This window comes from Lagopus muta, chromosome 11 (genome assembly GCF_023343835.1).
Source record: "Lagopus muta isolate bLagMut1 chromosome 11, bLagMut1 primary, whole genome shotgun sequence".
In the NCBI taxonomy this organism is placed as follows: domain Eukaryota; kingdom Metazoa; phylum Chordata; class Aves; order Galliformes; family Phasianidae; genus Lagopus; species Lagopus muta.
The window spans coordinates 2461119-2483810 of NC_064443.1; the positions used below are offsets into that span (position 1 = coordinate 2461119).

General features: G+C 49.5%; 1 protein-coding gene across 4 annotated transcripts in view; it reads left to right on the forward strand.

Annotated features, from left to right (window-relative positions):
• The first annotated feature begins 347 nt into the window (after positions 1–347).
• Positions 348–22692, forward strand: part of RAD54L2 (RAD54 like 2) — a 56704-nt gene continuing 34359 nt past the window's right edge. For 2 of the 4 annotated variants that reach the window (XM_048958054.1, XM_048958049.1), the window contains exons 1-2: positions 3458–3575; positions 18583–18786. In XM_048958054.1, the coding sequence (XP_048814011.1) occupies positions 18639–18786 (148 nt within the window). In that variant the 5' untranslated portion in view covers positions 3458–3575; positions 18583–18638. Of the gene's footprint in view, positions 540–3457; positions 3576–17982; positions 18044–18582; positions 18787–22692 lie in introns of those variants that run through there. The other 2 variants (XM_048958050.1, XM_048958051.1) reach the window with 2 other exon arrangements.

Sequence of the window (22692 nt, forward strand, 5' to 3'; positions counted from 1 at the left end):
GACAAGCCAAGAACCACCTGCAATAAAGGCTGACCCTGTAGTGCCTTTTCCTCGCAGCTTCCAAAGCACTGTAGGGAACAGGGCAGTCCTGGCCAGCCACAAGATTTATTTTCCACTAAGGAAGGTGAGGATGTGATTTTTTGCCCTATAATCTCCTCTTGCACAGAGTGAAATGTCCTGGGATGAAGAAAGACCACATGGGCCACAAAAAGGGTCAATGCATTTTGGGTGGGTGGGTGGGCTGGGCGTGTTTGGCTCCCTGTTGCACCTGCAGTAATCAGCAGGCTGGGAAGGAGGGCTTAAAAAAGGAGAGAGTTGCCTCTGAGAGGTAGAGGGCTAGTTTTTCAGATTGGATTTAGAAGCATGCAGGTAGTAACATGGTAATGCCTTCTTGTAAGGCTGTGCTTAGCTTGCTTAATGCTCAGTTTCTCTACTGCCTCTCATCGTGGCTGAGCAGAACAAGAAGGAAATTGCCTAACTTCCCAGTTGTTTTTTTTTTCCTTGAGACTTGCTGGGAATTTGCTAATGGATTTTCACAGGTAAGTCAGTGGAGCTGCAGTTTTAGCTTTGCCCCTGTGAAGGGGGTGTCTGAGCTTTCTGTGCTCTGCAGGGGGGTTTACTGCTGATCTCATGGTTGTTGTAGGAGGTGGCTAAGCAGTGTGAGCCCTGATTGAGCGAGGATCCCTGCTGTGGGGATTGCCAGGAAAAGCTGGGTGACCTTTTCTAAGAGGGGATTGCATTTGTTCTTAAATTCCTTACTTGCATCATTGAATCTTCCCTGGACAGGTGTAGTTCAGAGCCTTGCGTGCAGAACTTGGGCTGTTCCAGGCAATGATTACCCATAACAAAACTCCCTGCTTTCCCTTCTCCAGTGTCTCATTCTCTCTGAGATCCATGGTATGTCCTTGGCCAAGCCTGAAGGGAAAGCCGGGGTTAATGGTGTCATGTCATTCCCCTGTGGCACCTTTCGCAGTGTTCTCAGCTGTGGCATGGTAAATAGGTTTAGGAGATGTGTGGAAAGAGAACGCTGAGTGCCTACAGCAGGGTGAGTCTCCTTTTCAGGATGCTGAGCATCAGTGCAGCAGAGGTACTTGATGGACACTTTCATCTGGATGTGAAACCAAGGCCTGTCAACTCTGTGTGTTGGGATCTAATTTGGAGCTGTGAGCAGAAGGGCTGTGAAAGGTAGGACTTGAGAGCACCCCTCCCAAAGCAGCTTGAAATGTTATAAACTGGGCTCTGCTGGACAAGAATGACATAGCCGTGTGCGGAAGTGCTTGTGGTTATGAGAGGCAATTAGGGCATGTCAATGAATAATGCATGTGCAGCTTAGGAAGGCTGGATGACATCTGTTTTATTTTTGCACCGTTAATTGAGAGTGACTGTAGGACAAAACAGAACAAAGGGAAGGTGGGGAGATTTGGGGCAGATCATTAGGAAGTGGATGCTCACCAGTAATGCTTCCTGTCCGTTAAGCTGTAAAAAACCTCAGGAAGAGGTACTGTACAAACGACCTCAACAGCTCCTAATCCATGTAACTCACGAACACAATTCAGACTGTCAGTGACACGGTCATTTACGGAGAGCAGAGGGTAAAGCCATTGCTTGCAAATCTAATGGCCTTTCCTGCACTGATACAGTGGCTGCCTTGCACTTCTGAGGCTGAGTGTAGGTTGTGGGCTATTCATCAGCTCTACTTGTGCTGGTGCCATGGGGTGCTGGACCCAGATGGAAAATGACCTGGTTCTGCTCATACTCGCCATGATTCCATGCATGTTGGCATGAGAAGTCAGGTGGGAAATTATCTGTTTTATGGACCTTATGGATCTTCCCTTGGGTTCTCAAGAGCCAGGGGGACCGTGTTGGCCCTGCGATTAGAGGAACTATGTCTGCCTGCAGCTGGGGCCTAGTGAAGGAACAGGAGCTGTGCTCTGCATCCCTCTGCTGTGGTCTTCCCAAACATCCAGCTAGAGAAATTTCCCCATGTGTGTATGCCTGCCCAGCTCAGTGCAAAGCCTACTGCAGGTGGGCAGTGGTATTCACTCAAGCAAAGTCTGTAAGGGAGGGGCAGGGGGCATGCTGCTCTCTGTACCTACCAGGCTTTCACCTGTGGTCAGTAGCCAGCCTCTGGCCCAGGGAACAACCAGGGACTTGACCTCCAGTCCAGTTTGATAGGAACCACAGAATCATGGAATGGCTGAGGTTGGAGGGGACTTTAATGATCATTGAGCTCCAACGCCCTGCTGTGGGCTGGCTGCCTGGGACACCTCCAGGGATGGGCACCCACAGTTCTGGGCAGCACTGCCAGTGCCTCAGCACTCTCTGAGCAAAAAAAATTACCCCTAACATCTCGCCTAAATCCCCCTTCGTATAGTTTAAAGCCATTCCCTCTTTTACTATCAGTCTGTGTAAGAAGTCATTCTCCCTCCTAGGTGAAAGCTCCCCTCAAGTACTGGAAGGTCACAGTGAGGTCTCCCTGGAGCCTTCTCTTCTCTGTGCTCATCACCCCCATCTCCCTCAGCCTGTCCCATAGGAGAGGTGCTCCAGCCCACAGAGCATCTTTGTGGCCTCCTCTGGCCCTGCTCTAACAGCCCCACAGCCCTCCTTTACTGTGGCCCCCAGTCCTGGACGCAGTGCTCCAGGTGGGGCCTCATGAGGGCAAAGCAGAGGTGGAACAATCCCCTCCCTGCCTGCTGCCCCCCGCTGTTGATGCAGCCCAGGATGCTGTTGGCCCTCCGGGCTATGAGCACACACTGCTGGCTCGTGTGCAGCTTCTCGTCCACCAGGACACCCACGTCCTTCTCTGCAGGGCTGCTCTCAAGTTCTTCTCCCACTCTGTGCTCACATCTGGGATTGCCCCCAGCCCAAAGTACAGCACCTTGCCCTTGTTGAATCTCATTAGGTTCACTTGTGCCCACTTCTCAAGTTTGTCCAGGTCCCTGTGGATGGCATCCCTTCCTCCTTTTGCATCAGCTGTGCCACTCAGCTCGGTGTCACACATAGATGTGCTGAGGGTGCAGTCGTTCCCGCTGTTGATGTTGCTGATGAAGAAGCACCGAACCCACCCAGAACCATCAGGTTAATTTCCTTGCTTTGGGAGGGCTCACTTTTCACCCTGATCTTTCCCAGCGATGTCCTGCACGGGCAACTTGCTTTTCACAGCAGTGAGTAGCAAATGGTTGGCTTGTGACCGGGGGGAAGAACGGATACGAACAAGGAGCTTTTGTTGGCGGTGAGGCACGGGCACCGCTGCCCAGAGCTGTGGGTGCCCCATCCGCGGAGGTGCCGAAGGGCACGGAGGGGCCCTGGCAGCCTGGGCCGTGGCCGTGGGCAGAGGGGCAGCTCTCGGCGCAGCTCCCCGGGGCCGCTTTCCGCCCCCCGAGCCGGGAGGGAACCTTTCTGCGCCCCGCGGAACCTTTGCGGCGGAGGCGCCTGTTGCTGCCCGGGGGAGCGCGCGGCCGGACGCTGTGCGATGCGGCTCCCGAGCGGCGCTTGAGCGCCGAGGCCGGTACGGAGGCGGGCGGCTGCCAGCTCCAGGGCCCCGCAGCGCCCCCGGCCCACACCCCCCCGCCGAGGTGAGAGCCGACGCCGCGCCGGGAGCGGGCCGGAAGGCCGCGGGGTGGGTGTGGGTGTGCTGTGGGGAGGGGGGAGGGGTCGAACCGGCGGAGAGCCGCCCGCCCCGCCCCGCGGGCCCGGGGGCGGCGGGGAGCGGGGCCGAGGCTGCAGCCCCCGCCCTGGGCCGAGCCGGCGCGGCTCTCCCCTGGCGGCATCCCCGGGGCGCGGCGCCGGTCGGGGCCTAAGAGGGGGTGGGGCCTCGGGGAGCCCCCGGGAGGCCGCGGCCGCCCCCCGTGCCGCGAGCGGGGCCGTGCGCTGCCCGCGGGGCCGTGACCGGGGCGCGGCCGTAACGGTGCTGCCGCGGTAACGGTGCTGCCGCGGAGCGCGCTGGGGAGCTCGGGGGGGAGGGCCCGGCTGGCTCCCTCGTTTCCTCCGTTGATCCGCCTCGGGGTCGCTCCCGCTGCTTGTGGTCTGAGCGCTCCCGGCTGCGGCACCGGACACGTTCCCCCCGATTCCCAGGTCTGCTGCTCCGTCCGTCTGTACGAAACGAAGGCTTCCAAAGTTCTCGGCCGGGGCTGTCTGTGTGCAGCTGTGGAATCTTTGTCGCTGAAAAAGTCTTTAAAAGACGGGAGCTCTTTTTATGCTGAGGAGGTGTTAGCGTGCACCTCTGCTCGTCTTTGTAATCTTGTCTTATTGTAGCGCTGGGTGTTCTCAGAGTTACCCAAGTGCTATGTTTGGTGAATACTCGTTCAGCCCATGGGATCCGAGCCGGAGGTTCCGTCCCTCCCCGGCTCCAGGAACGGGCCGTAAAGCCCTCTGTCTGCTTCGATACAAAGTCAATTAGTTCAGAATAAACAGCCTTTGTTTTGGTAGTGCTGCTCTAGGGGCAGTAGCGTCCAGCAGAGGGATGAAAACAAAACAGCCTGCTCTGCCCATGCTGGGCGTCTGAGTCTGAGTGAGCTCCGACATGGCCTGTTTGTTGAGCAAGGGTGCTTTCTTTCCCGGGTATGAAGGTGTATATCTTAAGTACACAGAGTGAACAGTGCAGCCTTTTATCTCATGGTCCTCTCAGCACCAGCATGAGGGGCTTGTTTGTTAATGGAGGGTGCTGAATGTGAGATTCTTAAGGAAAACACGCTCGCCGTTTTAAGGAAGAGCTGATGTGGATGTAGTGTGCAATCTTTTCTGTCTCCCACCAAATGCCACTTTCTCCACTGATGTCAATTGAGTATTTGGCCCCTGTGCTCCCCTTGTTCTACACCTCAGTTATCGATAACTTCTGCATCCCACTAATCTGTCCAAATTCCAGTTTTGGTACTGGAGAGCAGTGCAGCTCCTTAGCTGGAACACGGTGTGCTCTGAGAAGAACCGAACCATGTGCTTTCTGCCTTGGTGAGGATCTGAAAGGTTATAATCCGATGGAGAAATTGTAGTAGGCTGTGATAGCACCCTCTGGAATCCAAGTTGGTGTCATGGTGTTAATCCTGGCCAGGAGGGACTGCACGTGTGCACAGCCCACAGCAGTGGGTTCAGCTTTTCTTTCTTCCCTTGGAGCTGAAACCCCCTGAAGACAAAGATTCAGCTCTGTGCCCCTGCCCCAGGCTGTGTTGGACCTGGCAGGGATCAGCCTTTCCTTGACGTCAGGTCACAACGTCCGCTGCTGCAGTTGGACCACTGCTTTGTGTCCTTCTGCATGCAGTCCCAGCGCTCACACCTCTCCTCCCATAGCAGCGCCTCTGACCTGAGTGTTTGGAGTGCCCCACTGAACTCTCTGTCTTTGCTGTTGCGGGGCATCAAAGCTGCCCGTGATGTTCCCAACAGAGGTGAAAGGAAGGGATGGCTGCTCACAATGGGGCCGTGCTCCTGCTGATGGAGCCAAGCGTGCTGTTAGCCCACGTCGCTGCCAGGGCGCACTGCTGACTCACGTTCAGCATGCTGCCCACCATTTGTGCTGCTTTGTTTGTGAGCACGTATGGAGGCACATTGTATGCACATGCACACGGCTGTGCAGCTCCAAAGAGAGCCTCAGTCATGCATGCACTTGTGCAGATAAGCACGCATGCATCAAACATGTTTTGCACCTCTGAACGGCAGCTTGACTGTCCTCCCTGGATTCCAGGTGGTGTTGGTGTGTGGGGGCACAGCAGCAGGTCATCCCTGGCTGGCCATGCCACCAGGACAGCCTGTGCTTTGATTTTCTCAAAATGGCATTGTTTCAAATGCTTCTGTGCCATGTGATCGGGTCAGTGGGACAGGAGCAAGGAGCAGCTGTGTGAGTAGCGAGCAGTTTGACCAAGCACAAAGCTGGAATGGAAGCGCGTTGTGATAGAGAAGGTGTTTTCAAATAATGTTGTCCATGGGTATGAATTAAATGGGATGTATTGCAGCAAGTAGCAGTGCTTCAACCATCCTGCCTTTAAAGCAAGCAGCTGGTGCCTCCTCATTCTGAGTTGTTAGTGCTGACTGATGCTCAGCTGCAGTAACCAGCTAATGCTGGCAGCATGCACCTGCTGGCAGGTTAAGCACATCTGAAGTTGAAAGGAAAACCAGGAATCATGGAATGGCTTGGGTTGAAAAGGACTATAATGATCATTTAGCTTAAACCCCTCTGCTGTGTGCAGGTCACCAACCAGCAGCCCAGGCTGCCCAGAGCCACATCCAGCCTGGCCTTGAATGCCCGCAGGGATGGGGCATCCACAGCCTCCTTGGCAACCTGTGCCAGTGCCTCACCGCCCTCTGTATGAAAAACTTCCTCCTAAAGAAGGTGTGGAAAAACACGTTTTCAGCCATGTGAATCTAAATTGTACCAAATTGTTGATCTGACGAATTCCTCAAAGCATGGAAAATAGGTTTTCAGAGCTCCTTGAAGGTCAGGCACGCTATTGACTCAGTTTTATGTCTGACGTTAAAGAGCAGAATGTCAGCTTAGTCCAGTGAGCGAGACTCATTCAGCGCTGTTGTAATCATGGAGCAGCAGTGATAATTTGAATTTTGTTCTTGCTCAGTCAGTGTGATACCCGACTTGAGGTCAGCCTGACACCTCTGAAAGCCTTGCGGTGATTTGCAGGTAGCCAGAATTGCCTCGAAGGAGGAAAAAATAAAAGGTATGGCACCACTTAGATGTGATATCAGTGCTTTCAGCGTGCTCACGTTGGCGTGCAGGTGGTCAGGGCCGTGTTCCAGAGCTGCCATTCCGCAGGTGTGTCTGTGAATTGGAGTGTGGAAGCAGCAAAAGGATGAATGGATCTACGCCAGTGTAGCTCTGCATACCCACGGGCTTTCTGGTGTCACAGATACATCCAAGCCTGTGCTGAATTACGAGGGCTTTGATGAAGGCCTAACATGCAAAGCAATGCGTGTTACGTAAGGAGAGACTTCAGAGAGACGCTGAACTTCTGAACACAATTAAAGGCGCTTTGTAGTGTTTGGCATGTAATAAGTGGACGGCGTTACTCTGGCATTCTCAGTGGAGAGCTGACTTGATCTAATTAAGAAGGAACTGGAGCTCCACGAGGACAGAGTTGATTAACAGCCACAGCAGAACCTTTCCATTGCTCGGCCAGGTGGGTGACGGAGTGCCCAGTCTGCAGGGCCAGCTGGGGCTGGGAAACCCCAGTCCTGCCTCATACATCCTTCTCTCTAAGCTTTTAGCTTGTGAAGAAAGCTTTTATCTATCTATCTATCTATCTATCTATCTATCTATCTATCTATCTATTTCAGAGTTATTTGAATCTGGAATAAGCAGGTTGTAAAAGCATGTTCATTCAATGCAGATTGCTCGAGCTGCGTGCCACCCGAAGGCCAATAGATAAAACAAAAAACCCCCTATGGTCCTGACAAAGCCGGGAATGGGAACTGGGGATGGAGCTGCTCAGGCTGCTGAGTCAGACTAGAAAATGGGTATTGCCCAAAAAGGATTTGCTTGAGGGCTGGTGGCAGGATTTGTTCAAGAAGAGCAAATTAAAGGAAAGTGCTCCATGGCTGATGAGTGCCCGTGCTCCAGAAGATCAAAGCATTGTGATTAGAGCTCTTGTATCACATGTGTGTACATGCGGGCTTGGTGTGATGCTTGTATGATGGAGCTCCTCTCCTATGAAGAAAGGTTGAGGGAACTGGGCTCATTTAGCTTGGAAAGGAGAAGGCTGTGGGGAGACCTCATTGTGGCCTTCCAGTACTTGAAGGGAGTGGATAAACAGGAGGGGGAACGGCTGTGTGTGAGGGTGGATGGTGAGAGGACAAGGGGGAATGGTGTTAAACTGAGACAGGGGAGGTTTAGGTTGGATATCAGGAGGAAGTTTTTCACCCAGAGGGTGGTGAGGCACTGGAACAGGTTGCCAAGGAGGCTGTGGATGCCCCATCCCTGCAGGCATTCAAGGCCAGGCTGGATGTGGCTCTGGGCAGCCTGGGCTGCTGGTTGGTGACCTGCACACAGCAGGGGGTTGATATGAGATGATCATTGTGGTCCTTTTCAGCCCAGACCATTCTGTGATTCCGTGATATCCCCATTCCTGCCCTGAGGAGGGGTGTTGCTGCAGCCCAAAGGATAGGGCTGTGTGTGTGATTGGTGCCACACACCTGCCCCACACGGAGGAGGTGTGCAGGCAGTGTGAATGGAGGGTTGTTGAGGGATTTCTGTTATGTCTGGTGCTTTGCAGTATTGTCATAAATGATTCAAATGAAGGAAAAAGGCAGAGATTTGAGCAATCATAGAATGGTTTGGGTTGGAAGGGACCTTTAAGGTCATGTAGTTCCAACCCCCTGCTGTAGGCAAGGACACCACCCATGGGACCGGTTGTTCACAGCCCCATCCAGCCTGGTGCTGAGTGCTTCCAGAGAGCACACAACTTCACTTGGCAACCTTTTCCAGTGTTTCACCACCCTTTAGAATTAGAATTTCTTCCTAATATCTAGTCTAAATCTACCCTCTTCCAGTTTAAAACCATTTTCCCTCATCCGTCTCTACTTGCCCTTATAAAAACTCTTTCCTATGGGCCCCCTTCAGGTCCAGGAAGGCAGCTGTAAGGTCTCCTGCTCTCTCAGCCTGTTCCCATGGGGGAGGTGCTCCTGTCCTACTGGGAGAAGTCTCCCTCTGAGTGCATTTCCCCAGCAGAAGCTGCTTGCACCCCACTGCTGCTCACACTGTAGTCTTAGAAAGCAGGGAAGTTCTCACATTCTATTCTTTGCACTCTTAAGCCATACTGGGCAGCAGGGCTCACAGATAAAGCCCTTCTATTGAGGGAGGCTGTTTAGATGTTAATCTGAATTTCCTTGCCTTGTGGCAGAAGTCTCTGGCTGCCCTCACAGTCATCTCATCTGAGCCATTTTGCTGGCAAAAAGAAGCCCGTAAAGGAGCCAGAAGTTGTGCTAAGTGAACAGCTCCCTTACTTAAAGCCTTACGGTGGGAGAACACGAAGGAAGTTTAAGCTCATGGCTTCTTTTTTTCTCTTCATAACCATTGGGAACAGGAATGGTTCTGAAAAGTAATGAAAGGTTCTGAAAGGAATGGCTCTTGTATTTCTGAGCCTGCTGCTCTGCTCCTTCAGTTTTTAAACCATTAAGAGTATAAAATTTGTTAAAATACACTGTCTTGTGCTTTGAGTGGTGCCTGTAGTCTGTCGGGTCTCGCTGCTTTAACTGCAGCTGTTATTGTGGAAGAATGCACCACAAGCACTGCAGGAGATGGGAATGAAGAGGCTGGATGAGGCTGTGAGCAACGTGGTCTGGTGGGAGGCGTCCCTGCCTACAGCAAGGGCTTTGGAACGACATGATTTTAAAGGTCCTTTCCAACCCAAACCTTTCTACAGTTGTATGGTTTAACTAACTTAATAAGAAAAGTCTCAACTTCACCTTACAGAAAAGGGTCTTTTTGGCACATGAAGCTGTTGGCTCTTGCCTTTACTTTTGACTGCCTTTAGGTTTCACATTAGCAAGGTTGTGTTCTGTTACTCGCTAGCCAGCAGAAGCCCAAACTCAAGCCCTTTTTAGGCTTTTGGAAGTCTTTCACAGGTTCTGAGTTTTGTTTTCTTTGTGGGTGGCTTTTTATTTTCTGTTTAGTGCTGTAGGAAATCAAAATGCACACGAGAAGAGGATGGAGCAGAGAGGAAACAAAGTGTTTGCCTGTTGCTCTGAATTCCTATCTGTTTCATGCTGCTGCTGCCCAATTCTCCCTCAGCTCCGCCTCTTATTGTTTATGGTTGGGGGAGAGCAGAGTTAATCCTCCAGGGGTCTGGGGGTGGTTTTGGGTTGGGGGAAGGACTGTGGAACTTGGGAGGTAAGGATGCCAGTCTGTATGCTTCATTTTGCTTTGATGTGCATCCTCTCCCAGACTGGTGGCTTTCTCATAGCTGCTGAGGGGACATCTCCTCTCCTCACCCCCATGTCCACTTGTCTGTGACATTTAGTGTGAGGTTGTAACGTGTGGAAGGAGTCACCTATGGAACTGGACAGCAGGAGTAGTTTTCTTTCAGGTTTCTGGAGCTGCAGTCTCACCCTAGCATAAGAACTGTGCTGCCTGGAGCACTCTGGGGGAAGCTTGGCAGTGGATGAACCAAGCATGGAGTTTGCAGGGAACTTGAATGGAAGGCACTGCATGCAGTATGGCCAGAACTCCATGGTGGCCCTTGGTTGTGTAGGATGGATTGGGGACCCTGCTGTTATAGGATCTGAAGCAGAGAAAGCATCATGTGCAAAGAGCCCTGGGTTTGAAGCATGCAATGAGGCGTAGGGTAGATTGAGATCGAAGCAGAAGTTTCTGAACAAGAATGAAATGAGATATTGATACCCCAAGGGAGATCTTGGGAAGATGTTGATGTTCTAGGACAGCCCAGGAGTATCTACTCATCTCAGGTGTAATTATGCAGAACACAAAAACAAAGAAAGGCTGAGAGTTGAAGGAAGTGATCTTCCTTCATTCAGATACTAAAAATTAGCCCCCGGTCTCAGGCTGAGGGCGTGATGGGCAAAGCACAGTCCTCCTTGTGAGGTTGCAGCACTTACCCACTTGTTCTCTGCTGCAGGGATGGTGCAGGCTGCCTCGCTTCCCTTTGTCCCCATACACAGCTCTGCCTCTCCTAGTCCTACAGCAGTGCTGGGGGAGAGGAGCTGCGCTGCCCTGCAGGCCCTTCTGGGCTGCCTGCAGTCCCTGGCTCAGGACAGCTGAGCTGCCTGCTCCCTGGAATAGAGCTTTATCCCTTCTTCGCCCCTTTAATGCTAGTACCCGCATGGAATTGCCCTGACCTGTTGATAGAAGCGATCATTAAATACTATAAATCATTAAGGACTTACGTGAGGAGGTCTGATGGTAGTTTACTTTGTGATTGGGGTGGTTAAGAGTATTTGCTGTGTCTCTAGTTGATGGGGTGAGCATAGGATTTTTGTTGCCATACCATGTTATTCCGGCTTATTTATGCTTATTGTTTATCATTTGCATCAGTGGATGTCGAAAGCAAAAGAAACAGCATTTGTGGTGTAACGTAATTGTCCAGAGATTTAGATTACTCTTGCACTGTGAGTGCTTAACACTGCAGTGAGCTGCTTCTCCTTTGCAGGAGCGGTGTGGGAGCTGTGTTCCTTCCTTGGAAGAAGTGCAGGGGTACAGGGAGCCTTGGTGCAGCTCAGTGCAGCTCCTGGGTGTAGGATGAGTGAGAGGTTGGGGGGGTTGGCAGGGGCTGTTGGGCTGCAGACTTCTTCCACAAGGCTTGTTACCCCAGAGGAGGCTGTATTGGACTTTGTTCCCATCGTTCTTGGGATGTGGTGTTGTTACCTGTGGAGGAGAGCTTTGTGTGCAAGCTGTGTGCTTTGGATTCCCTAATTGTGTGATTTTTTTAACTTTGGAAGCTATGAGGCAGCACACTGGGAGCTGTGCAGTAGCCAGCCTGAAGCCGGGTCTGCTGTGACTGCGCATCCTGTTCTCAAGGAGCATGAGCAGGGAGGCCCTTCCTCTTGTTCTGAGCTTGTTTATGCTCTAAGGACAGTAGTTAACTGCTTGAAAGTAAGACCCAGGTAATGAGTAAATGAGTAGAGAACAGTGAGGAAATAGGTGATCTGCTTAATCATGTGGGCTCTGAGTGCTTTTTTCTGACTCTCCCTTGAAAAAGAAACAACCCAGTTGTTTAGAGGTGCCTTTTCTTTCCTCCACTACCTGCCACGGCGCTCATGAAAAACACAGAAGAGGAGGTCTTATATTTCAACTAATCAATGCTTCTGGTCAGCAAAATGCCTCTTTTAACAGGGTGAGGTACAAAGCTGTTATCCCCCGCTGTTAGCGTGAAACCTCTGTATGCACCCATATGCTGTCATTGCCGTGAGCAGGTGCAGCCTCTTGACAGACTTCAGTTTCTGCCATTTGCCTTTAATAAAGAGGGACTAGGAATGAAATTCAGTGAGTTTTACAGCATTGCCAGTAAATCTGCTCTGGAAGTGCCCCATCACTTTTGGTTGTACACAAATACCCATCGAGAGGAAAGGGTTACTGCTCAAATGTCAGGGTTCTGCCCAGTGAATGATGACCAACAATTCTACAGTTTGCCAAGTGAGTAGTTTGAGGGAAGTGAATTTGCAGCCTTGATTCGGTTACTAATTAATAACTCATTAGTGAGGAAAAATAAAAGCAGGACAAGATATTCTCCTCCCAGTACACTTCACAGGGGTTATCAGCAGGTGGGCATGAGGGGGTTAGGCTGTGGTGTCCCTCTGCAGCACCACTCAGCGAGCTTCCATGGATGAAGTGAGGGCTTGGGAAGGCTGCTCAGCTGAGACCTGTGCTTCTTGGAAGAAGCAATGCACTACAGGTATTTCCTCCCAAGGTCACAGGTGGATGCTGTGCATTTTGGAACAGTGTTTGGGCTGAATTCGGTGTGAATGTCTGTACAGCAGTGTCTTTTCAGCGCCAGCCAGAGCTACAAAAGACATTCCCAGTGTTTATCAGCATTAAGTCATTCTGTGAGCTTGACAGACAGCGGCTCTTCTGCTCCTTCAGAGCTGTGTCCAGTAGCCAGCAGCTACTTGTGTATATCGCTGCCGTGGTGCTCGTTTACCAGAGTCCCTTCTCAATTGAGCCTTCCTGTCATAGCACTGGATATACGTTTATGGGGGCTCATAAGGGTAATTAATGCTTGACATCTGTTGGGAGTGGGCGCTTGTCACTGTTACCAATATGGTGTGGTGACTCCCAGGTCATCTTTGTGTTAGCAGTATTTGTGAGGCTCTTGTGACAAACTTGTTCGGCTTTTAAGGCTCTACTGAAAGGAATTTCAAGTGTCCAGAGTCATATCCTCAAAATTTGGAGGAAAGCAAGTGGCACGGCTGTGGCTAAAGACAAAAGCATGGAAGGCTCTTTCATCCAGTTGGTTGCAAGCAGGAGGGAAACAGATGCTAGGTTGGGTTTGTGCAGGGTAGGAAGGTACCTGATTTATTTTGATACGTTCAGTGGGAAGGGTGAAGATGAAAGTGTTTGGTAACCTTGATCTCAGAACCAGCAGAAAAGTGCCTTCTGTGAGTGGCACTAACTGCAAATCCTCCCGGCCCTCTGCCAGCAGGACGTTCTGTTGGAAGGAATGGCTCTGGAAGAAACCCATGCTGCTGACAGTTCTGAATCCTCTAATGGATTTTTAATCTACTGTGGTAGCCAGTAAAAATAAGTTTGCTGTCTGATTGCTTTGCAGACAGGAGCATTTTGGGTCTGCCATATGTTTATTGTCATCTTTATTTCATGAGAGCTCAAAACTGTGTATTTCCATTCCTTCCTGCTTTGGGAGTTTTTCTTTTCTTGCTTGTGTTCAACTTACTTTGGTAAACTGTAGGTGGCATAAGTAATACTTTCTCCTCTGTAGCGTAATGATTGCTGGAGGTGGGGCTGCAAATAAAGAGGGACAAACCTGTTTTGAAGTCTTTTTCTAAAAACTGCTTAAACCAGAAACCTACTTTTGAGTCCAGTGCTGGAGAGGAAGAAGGATGAGGCACGGGAAACGAGCTCCCAGCCCTCTGCAAGCCTCAGTGGTGAACTGCTGACAGCTGAGCACAAGCAGGGCTGGGTTGTGGTTAGCTCTGCGTAATGGTGTGCAGTGGGACTGGCATCTGCCTCAGAGGGGCTGCTGGTTGCCCTGGACCACTGGTGATGGGAACACATTTCCTGAGCGGAGACACAGTTGCAGACAGTGAATCATTCCCCAGTAATGAAGCGTGCTTCTCTGCTGGGCAAAAAAAAGTGTGTGGGTAGGGCGGTGCTGAGAAAGTGGAATAGATCAACTCGGCCCTCAGCATTGAGAAAACACGCAGTTTTCCTCTTTCTGAAGGAAGGAAGCGTTGCTTATGAGCTGTGTGAGGCTCTTTCCCTGGGATGCTCTTCAAGTAGATGAGCCATAATGTTATCATATCACGACATCCAGAGCCACAGATTGACCTTGTTGAGTGGCAGCGACTGAGCTTTCTTTGAGAAGGGGTCAGCTCTTTGCCTTCCCTTCTCTGTTCCACTGCTGTAATTTATTACATAACTTCTTTACCACCTATGTGTAATAAGAGCCTGAAGTCCTAGAGGGATCTTTCTATAGTCTGGACATTCCTTGCTTGTCAAAATTGGCCAACCTATTGCTACCTTTCTGTGTTCACAGAGACAAGGCTTTGGCATTGCTTTCCCATCAGCTGACTTTTGAAATCTTGTTTCTTGGAATTCCAGACTGGGCAGTCCTTCGTGCTGGTTCATCCAGGTTCATCTTTTCTGTGCAATGAGTTTGGAATCTTGGTGTGCCACATCCCTCTGTTGAGTCTTCCCAGTCTTTGCTCAGGATGTTGTTCCTTTCTTCGGTGCTGATTGGTTTCTGTAGCTGTAGGTGCTGTGGGTGAAGCATGTGAAATCTGACTTGCAAGTAGCTTTTGTGCTGAAATGCTGTTTGCTTTGAAAATAAAACTGTGATCTTTAAACTAAAACAAGGGAGGTTTAGGTTGGATATGAGGAGGAATTTTTTCACCCAGAGGGTGGTGAGGCACTGGAACAGGTTGCCCAATGAGGCTGTGGATGCCCCATCCCTGCAGGCATTCAAGGCCAGGCTGGATGTGGCTCTGGGCAGCCTGGGCTGCTGGTTGGCGACCTGCACACAGCAGGGGGTTGAAATGAGATGATCATTGTGGTCCTTTTCAACCCAGGCCATTCTGTGATTCTGTGATCTGGGGAGGGAGGGATGTTTCCTATTCCTAACCCTTCTTCTAGGAAGGAACACAAATGCCATCTATGCAGACACTGACAGTGCCGAAAATATGACTCTGCGAAATAAGCATTTTTTACTCAGTTATGACGTTAACATAGAGAAATATCAGTGATTGTTAGGACTGATCACTGCTGCTTACCTCAGATGGTCAGGTTTTGTGGAGTGCAGCACTACGCACTCCCCTCCATAGGGCAGTCAGCTGAGGAGGGCATTTCCCCTCCCCAGGAGTTTTGAAGGAGTTTACTTTTAGGAAGCCAATGTCGACTTCAGAGTAACTAAATAATTTATTTTTTTTTTTAACTAAATGCAATCACCCTTTTTGTAGCGAATGGTTATCCATACATGCATGTGTACAAATAGAGCTTGCTGCTTCATTCTGCCTTTGTCCAGCGCTCCTTCTGAAGTCCATGTGGAAGTGAGCACTGCCATCTCCTGAAGAATATCCCTTTTACTTCTTCCAGGGCTGCCAGGGGCTGGCCCTGCTGTGTGTCACAGCCCGGAGCAGTGGCTGGCAGGGCCTGTGCCACCAGCCCATGTTGTGTAATGCCAGCGTGTCTCGTTGGGGATGGTGGTGAGAGCAGCCTTATGTAATGCTCATTGTCACATTCCCGTTCCAGCACTGTCGTGTCAGCAGAAGGGAAGGATTAGCCCTCCCTTTTCTTTGTCTCTTCATTTTTTTCCTCGCTTTCTCCCACCCTTTCTCGAGAGAGGCTTTTGTTGTTGGGGAACATGTGGTTTTGTGCTGCGTTCAGCATCGCCGTGTTTGCAGGAAGGAAAATTTTATCCTAGAGGGCAAGACTTGCAGGTCTCCCGAAACTGATGGATGGGAGAGTTTTCTGAGACACTGTTTCTCTCAGTTTCTGCTTCCCATAAATCACAGTGGGCTCCTAAATGCACGCATCAAATGTGGGTTCAGGCTAGGTGTGCCACATGGGTGGGAGAGGAGCACCTGCCATCCCCAGAGGGCTGGTCTGCACCAAGCAGATGCCCTCCCCTTTGTGATTCTACAGCTCCTTGCCTTTCTTGGCTGTTACTGAGTTCCACTGCGGTTTGAACAAGAGGAAAAGGAGAATTGCTTTCTTCCTTTCCAGTGAGCTGTGTGTGGCCACCAGGCATCTGTGAGTCACAGCTGAGAACTCAATTGCTGCAAAGGGGGAAGGGGCTGTAATCAAAGTAATCATCTGAGGTTGGCTTTACATCCAGTTTGGTTCAAAAGTAAGTGAAAGAATAAGAAAATGGATCTGCTAGGCTTGTATTGGCCAGTAATACTGCTGGCTCAGGTTTATTTCCTACTAGGTTGAGGTGTTACTTGCAAACTGTTAAAAGGTTTTAAATCTTATACAATACGTTAAAATCACGCTGTTACAAATCCACATCTGGGTGCTTTATCTTTGGCTGAGGGCTGCCTAGGAAGTACCCAAACTTTTCACCCAGAGGGCAGTGAGGCACTGGCACAGGTTGCCAAGGAGGCTGTGGATGCCCCATCCCTGCAGGCATTGAAGGCCAGGCTGGATGTGGCTCTGGGCAGCCTGGGCTGCTGGTTGGCGACCTGCACACAGCAGGGGGTTGGGACTGGATGAGCGCTGTGCTCCTTTGCAACCCAGGCCATTCTGTGATTCAAACTTTGCTAGCAGGGAACCCAGCAGAAAGATGATTCCCCACCCCAAAGAGCCTAGGGCTGCTCTCAGTTTGAAGTGCTAATGTGCTCTGCGTGTGTAAGAGGAATCTTATGGCCACAAACAATAAAAGAAAAACAAAAACAAAAAAGGGGGGAGGGGAGGGGAAATGGTTAATACCATGAAATCTGTGGTGCAGTGGAAGGCAGAGGGCTTTATGCAATGCTGATGTTGAAATACCTGTTTTCATTAAACTGCCCGTGCAGATCCCTCTGCGATCTGCTGCTGTGCTCCATTCTGTGGCCAGTCACCGCGGTGCCCACTGGTGTCTTGGTTGCAAAACAGGCTTTGAGGGACAAATCTTGATGAGTCCCAGATACTGGAGGTGGCTGGAGGTTGGGGAGGTGATGGAATCCTCTTTACTCCTCAGCACCTCAGCGGTATTAGCGTTAAACCTTCCTCTCAACTTCAGACAGAAGAAATGGTGCTTCTATTGCTGTGCAGAGAGGGAGAAACACCGAGAGGACAGGAGTGTGTCTGAACTCGTCAGCCTGTGAAGCTTCCTAGGCTGTAGCCAGGCCTCGCTCACTGTGACCACATGGCACTCACACCCAAAGTGTTCTACCTTCAGAAGCAAAGCCCAAAAGCTGCTACACTGTTTATATCTCTGCCGAGAGATGGGATATGGTGGATGAGAGAGGCTGTCTGAATCCTAATTTGATGTTCAGCTGATTGGACGCCTTGGCTTCCTGGAGGGGGATAGACACCACAGATCTTTTCTCCTCCCTGGATAAGGCAGAGGATGTGTTCACACGTGATATGCTGTGGGCGTCGTGGCAATGGGTAATTCCCTTGAAATCCCAGGTAGCAGAAAGGCACCAATACAGCTCATCTCCTGAATGGCACAGGAATGCATGCAGCCTTGGAATGGCAGGTTTGAGTACAACCCGGCTGTTTCTAAGGGCAAAATGTTTGTTTTCCTCAGGGCTCTGTATCGGCTGCGAGGAGACACCAAAGCTTTTGAAAAGCAAAGCTCAGCTACTGTTTTGAAACATGCATCGAATTTAGGAAACTTCTGATTGCTTCATGTCTGCAGTGCTTGTTTTGTACCACGTGTGTAAGAGTGAGGACTTCAGCTGTCTGCCTGGTGGTGGAGTGCTACCAGGACCTCGTAGTGAAACACTCCCTATTTCAGTGTGAATGCCCCCAAAGCCTGCTCTTCCCTTGTGTTTGTTTTCTTCTTTCTCACCCATGCTTTTCAGTGTTATTGAGAAGCTAAGAGAGGCAAAGCAGAAACTGATGACTTCAGCTGGAATAATTCAGCATATGTGTCAAATTTGCAGCCTTGCTTCGGGAGCCTTGAGTTGTCTTTAACCTTCAGACTTCCAGCATCCTTTGCTTTACATTCCTTGTGATGCTTTCTTTATTTTCCTTTGAAGAGTGTATTTCTTCTCATTCATCCATGGTAATTCTTCGTGCATGGAGGAGTACCTAGATAGGCATCACTGTCCAGAAGCAGCAGTGTGTGATCTGGATAAACTTGTGAATCTGCAATTCCCACTAATCCATCCCTCCTTTATGATTGCTTTTCTTCTTGCCCCCCTTTACAGAGGAGCATGCAGCCTTTACAAATGGGGACCCTGGTTGTTTTCTGCCTGTGCTGTCATTAAGGTAATGCTGTCCCTCCTCTGAGAGGTGGCTGCAGGCTGTGGGGAGCAGTGGGTATGGCTGGGACACGAGGTGGTTGCCACCTGCATCCTGCAGTGATGGTTGCAGTGGTCGGGGATCAACGTAGCACAGCAGTGGGGAATTCTGAGTCCAGTCCTTTTTTTCTTGGGCTTGTCTGTCTCTTGTCTGGACTGCAGCATTCTGAAATTGTTCACATAACGTATTTATTTTTGCATCTTTGTATAATCAGACATAAATACCAGAACCCTCCTGCTGTGCACATGTCAAAGATACCAAGAAAGAGATGCTTTCTGAATGATTAGTCGGTATTGATTCTAGAAGGCTGGGCCTGCACCGTGGTACATTGCCTGTGGCATCTGCCTTCCATGCAGGTTTTTGTGCAGTCTGATGTAATTATCTAAAAGATTACTAGGACACCCAGGCTTTTCCATTGGTAGCAGTGCTAACATTTGGAGCTGTGGTGCTCAGAGGTTGGGTTTTTTGGGGCTCCTAACGTACCTCTTTGTTTCCTGTTGTCACAGGGCTGCCTCACGGTGGAACATGAGCAGGTAATGCACAAGGAGCACCGCTGGGAGTCATGTCAGACGAGTCAATCTCAGGGAGTGATCCGGACCTGGACCCGGACTTGGAGCAGGAGGATATGGAAGAGGAGGAGGAGGAAGATGAGGAGGCGATGGAGGAGGACAATGATGGGGATGATGAGGAGGACCTACTTGATGAGAGTGGTAAGTGGATGGGCAGTGAATCTATGCATACTTCTGTTACACAAAGCTGGTGTTGCTAAGTTTGGTGAGCGACGTCTTGGTAGGTAGTGCAAGGGACAGATTATGGATAGTCTGGGGATTGGTAGGGGGACCTGCATATCTGGGTGGTTAGTTTAAATGGGATTTGATGCAGGTAAAAAGTTGGTCTTCTGGCGCAGAGAATCTCCTTATGAACTACAAGCATAGCCTGTAAGGAGGTTGGAATTTTTTAAATGGCTGTGTGTTCTAGGAAAGCAATTATCTAAAGATATGGATACATCAGTTTACTGATGTATGGGGTTGACGATGTATGGGGTTTACTGATATATGGGGTATGATGATGATGGGGGTTGGACTCGATGATCTCTGGAGGTCCCTTCCAACCCTACAATTCTGTGTAATTCCATGTGTTATTAAAAGGATCTAGAAGAATTAAATATATTTACATCACTGCTTTTTGCCCACAAGTAAACAGTTGAATGAATGTTGTTGGCAATTATCCCATCTTCATCAACAGGGAACTGTTCTTTTCTGACAGCTGCAGCGTTTCTTCACTACATGAAGAATGGCAACGCTGACAAAGTCGTCACCTTCTGTGCTCACGTAGTTGTAGTGGCCCCAGTCTCATCTTCACTTAGGACCAGTATAGCTGTTTGTGGACCTCTGCTCTGGAAAGTATCTTTTAAGCAAGGTTTTGGTTCATGACCTGATCTCAGCAGCGTTTGGTGGCAGGGCACACAGCAGTGCGTGGCAGGTGGGAATTCCATGTGCTGTCTTTGCCACCAACTCCTTGTCATTAAACCATGTCCCAGCCCTGTTGACGTGCCATTATACTCTTGATGATCAATCTTCAGTTATTTCAGTTGTGATTTAAATTCAGAGTGTACAGGTTTTTAAATGTACTACTGAGCATAGGCCTCTTTTTCTTAGCATAGAATATGTTAAATACAGGCACTACTGTCTTGTCCCAGTTCCAAAAATATTACTGGTTTTTAAGTACTTTGTCCTTGAGTCCTTTTATTCCTTCTTGGCACTTGAAGATGCTCTTGTGATTTAAAATGTTGAGATAAGGTTCATATGAATGAGTTTTATTCCTGTTTTTTGTCGCATGGTGACTTCCTCATGAGAAATCAGCAGTGGAAGCGTTAATTGTGGTGAGAAGCGAGGTGATTGCAGGGCTGCAGATGGCTCAGAGGCTGGCAGTGACCTTGTCACTTCATTCACAGGAGCATGCACCCAGCAGAGCCTGAGGAGCTGTGACATTTTAGAAGAACTTCTACTAGCAGAGGAGTGGCTCTGTTCAATGTCCACCAGAACACTGTACACCATGCTTGTATTTTATGTTCCTTCAGTGACTGACAGAACAATGGAAATAATGAGGAGTAGGAGGAGTTTGCATGCTGATAATGCAGAGTGGTGTTGCATTTATTTATTAGGCAAAGGAGAAAACTACCGAACGCAGTCTGAGCAAAGCTAGGCTGCCTCTGAGATTTTGGATTTTTTCAGCTTTAATTTTGCCTGACAGAATGTTAGGGTGCTGTTATCTGGACTGGGAAGCATAGCTAACTTCAAATTTAAGAGGGTCGCTTTGTGGATGTGGTACTAAGGAGCGTGGTTTAGGGATGGGCCTTGGTAGGTTGGGTTGGTGATTGGACTTGGGGATCTCGAAGGTCTTTCACAGCCTAAGTGATTCTGTGACTGTTTCATGTTATCTGTCTGTAGTCCTTGTTGTGTAGCTGACCCCCGTTCATGCAAATCCTCCTGGAGCAGTTACGTGTAAGGAGGAAGGAAGAAGTCTGATGTTTATACCATGAAACTTGATAAAGTCTTGGTTTTAATAGTTTCTGTTAAAGCTTTGTTCTCCCCGTTCCCAGCAGGGCTGTTCTCCCTCCTGGTGTTGTGGTCGTCCTGTAGACGTCCCATAAGGGATCCTGGGGGAATCCTTCCCCTGTGGGGTGGCTCTTGCACATTTCAAGCAGTGAAAGATTCAACAGATTAATAGTTTTTCCCTGTTATTTCCTCAAAAGGGCACCAGGCTGCATGTTTTCCCCAAACTGAAAATGATTCTTGTTTTAAATAGTAGCGATGCAACAATTATAAAACTAATAATTTTACAGTTGTCTTGCAAAATAGTGACTGCATGAAGGTTTGAATTACTCTTGCTATAATGCTCTGCTGTTCACTCTTTCTGAATATCTTCTAATTATTCTGGAAATCATTATCTCTTACTCATACATATTGCTGTTGTTCTGCTATTAATAGTTTGGCAAGTTGGTTGTGTTCTTGCCTCAGAAAATGTGGGTTAAACACTTTTTTAATGATAATTCAAAGGAAAAATTGTTAAGAGCTGATTGTTTCAGGTGTCTGAAAGGTGCCTTAAGTGCAGGCATTTGAATGCTGTTCTGGCAGCTCTGGTTGTGTTCACGTTGCAGGTGTGTGGTGCAGCAGATGGGGATTGAAATCAGTGCTCCTGGAGTACAGCAATAGACAGCTTTCCAGTGTCATCCTATTACTGCAGTTCTTAATATACAGATACACCAGACCAGGCAGCACCAAATAATAGCACACTAGATGCTCCGACTGGGATGTTACAATATTCACACCCTTAGCTTCGTGTCCTGCCCTGCGTTGCCTGCTGTGCCTGTCATCCTGTGCCATGCCCTCTTCCTTTCCCCAGGCCTGGGGAGCGCTGCCTCTGTCGCACCTACATTTGACCAACAGAGGGCAGGAGGAGGTGGAGGCAGTCTGCGCTCCTTCCCCTCTCAGAGGGATCACCTCTGCCTTCCTTGCTGAAGAGCTGGTGCAGAATGTACTGCCCTGCCTAGGGACGTGAAGAGGGCAATGAAGGAGAGGCACAGTTGGTGCTGGTACAGAGCGCATCCAGCCTCTCTGGAGGGTGATGGCACTGGTGTCTCCTCTTGAGAGGGGACCAGAGGGACTGGACCCACTGAAAGGTTGGTGGAGGGGAAAGAAAGACCCCCTCTTCCTCATTCTAAGCCCTTAAAACCACTCAGCTCTGCCTGTCACATTTAATAATGTCATGGCTTCAGATAGAGTCACCTCTTATTTGTGGAGCGTGCTCCAGAATGCTTTCTGTTTGTCTGCTTTCTGTTTGAACTTGGGTGTGCCACCTGACAGTCATAGTTTTGGGTCTCCCAAGATGCCAAAGCAGGAGTACTTCACTTGAGAGACAGCCACTGAGGAGGCAGGTTTGTAAAGGTCTTTGCTTTCCTTGGGCTCCTGCAAAAGGAATGCCTTTCTGGTTAAAAGAGTGCTGCCGTGCTTGGAATTTCTGCTTGGTGGTTGAGGAGTAAAAATATCTGCATAAAATTACAGCAAAAATGGATTTTGTTGAGCATGATGTTCCTTTGTGGCCCTTTGGTGCTCATAGTGGTGGCGTGTGCAGGTGGTGTGTGTACAATTACACTGCAGGTGGGAAAAAAAAGAAAAGGAGCTCCAACTAGAAGGTAACACACCTGCAATTTTGCATGAATCTGATGGTATTTTTATAGGAGCAAATGGAGACAAGTCCCAGCAACCTGAATTCTTTTTGCCTTGACTGCACAGCATGTTCTGCTGGGAAACGCTGGTTCCCTTCCAGCCCAAGTCGTTCTGTGATCTGGAAAATTACCTTCAGGAATTGAATTTTAAACACTGGTGCAGTATGCCAACGATGGGTCCCCCCAGGTATGGATCCTGCAGTCTAATTGGCAAATGCCCAGTTGGGTGCTGAGGGCAGTGGTGGCTGACGTCATTCATTTGTTTCCTTCTTGCTGGACTTTCCTGTCTCGATTCCTTCGTTTTGGTTACCCCTGACTGGATGCAGCTCCCTCTGGAATCTGCCCACAGCTGTTTGTGAGGAAGCTGGAAGTTTCTGTTTTGGGGAAC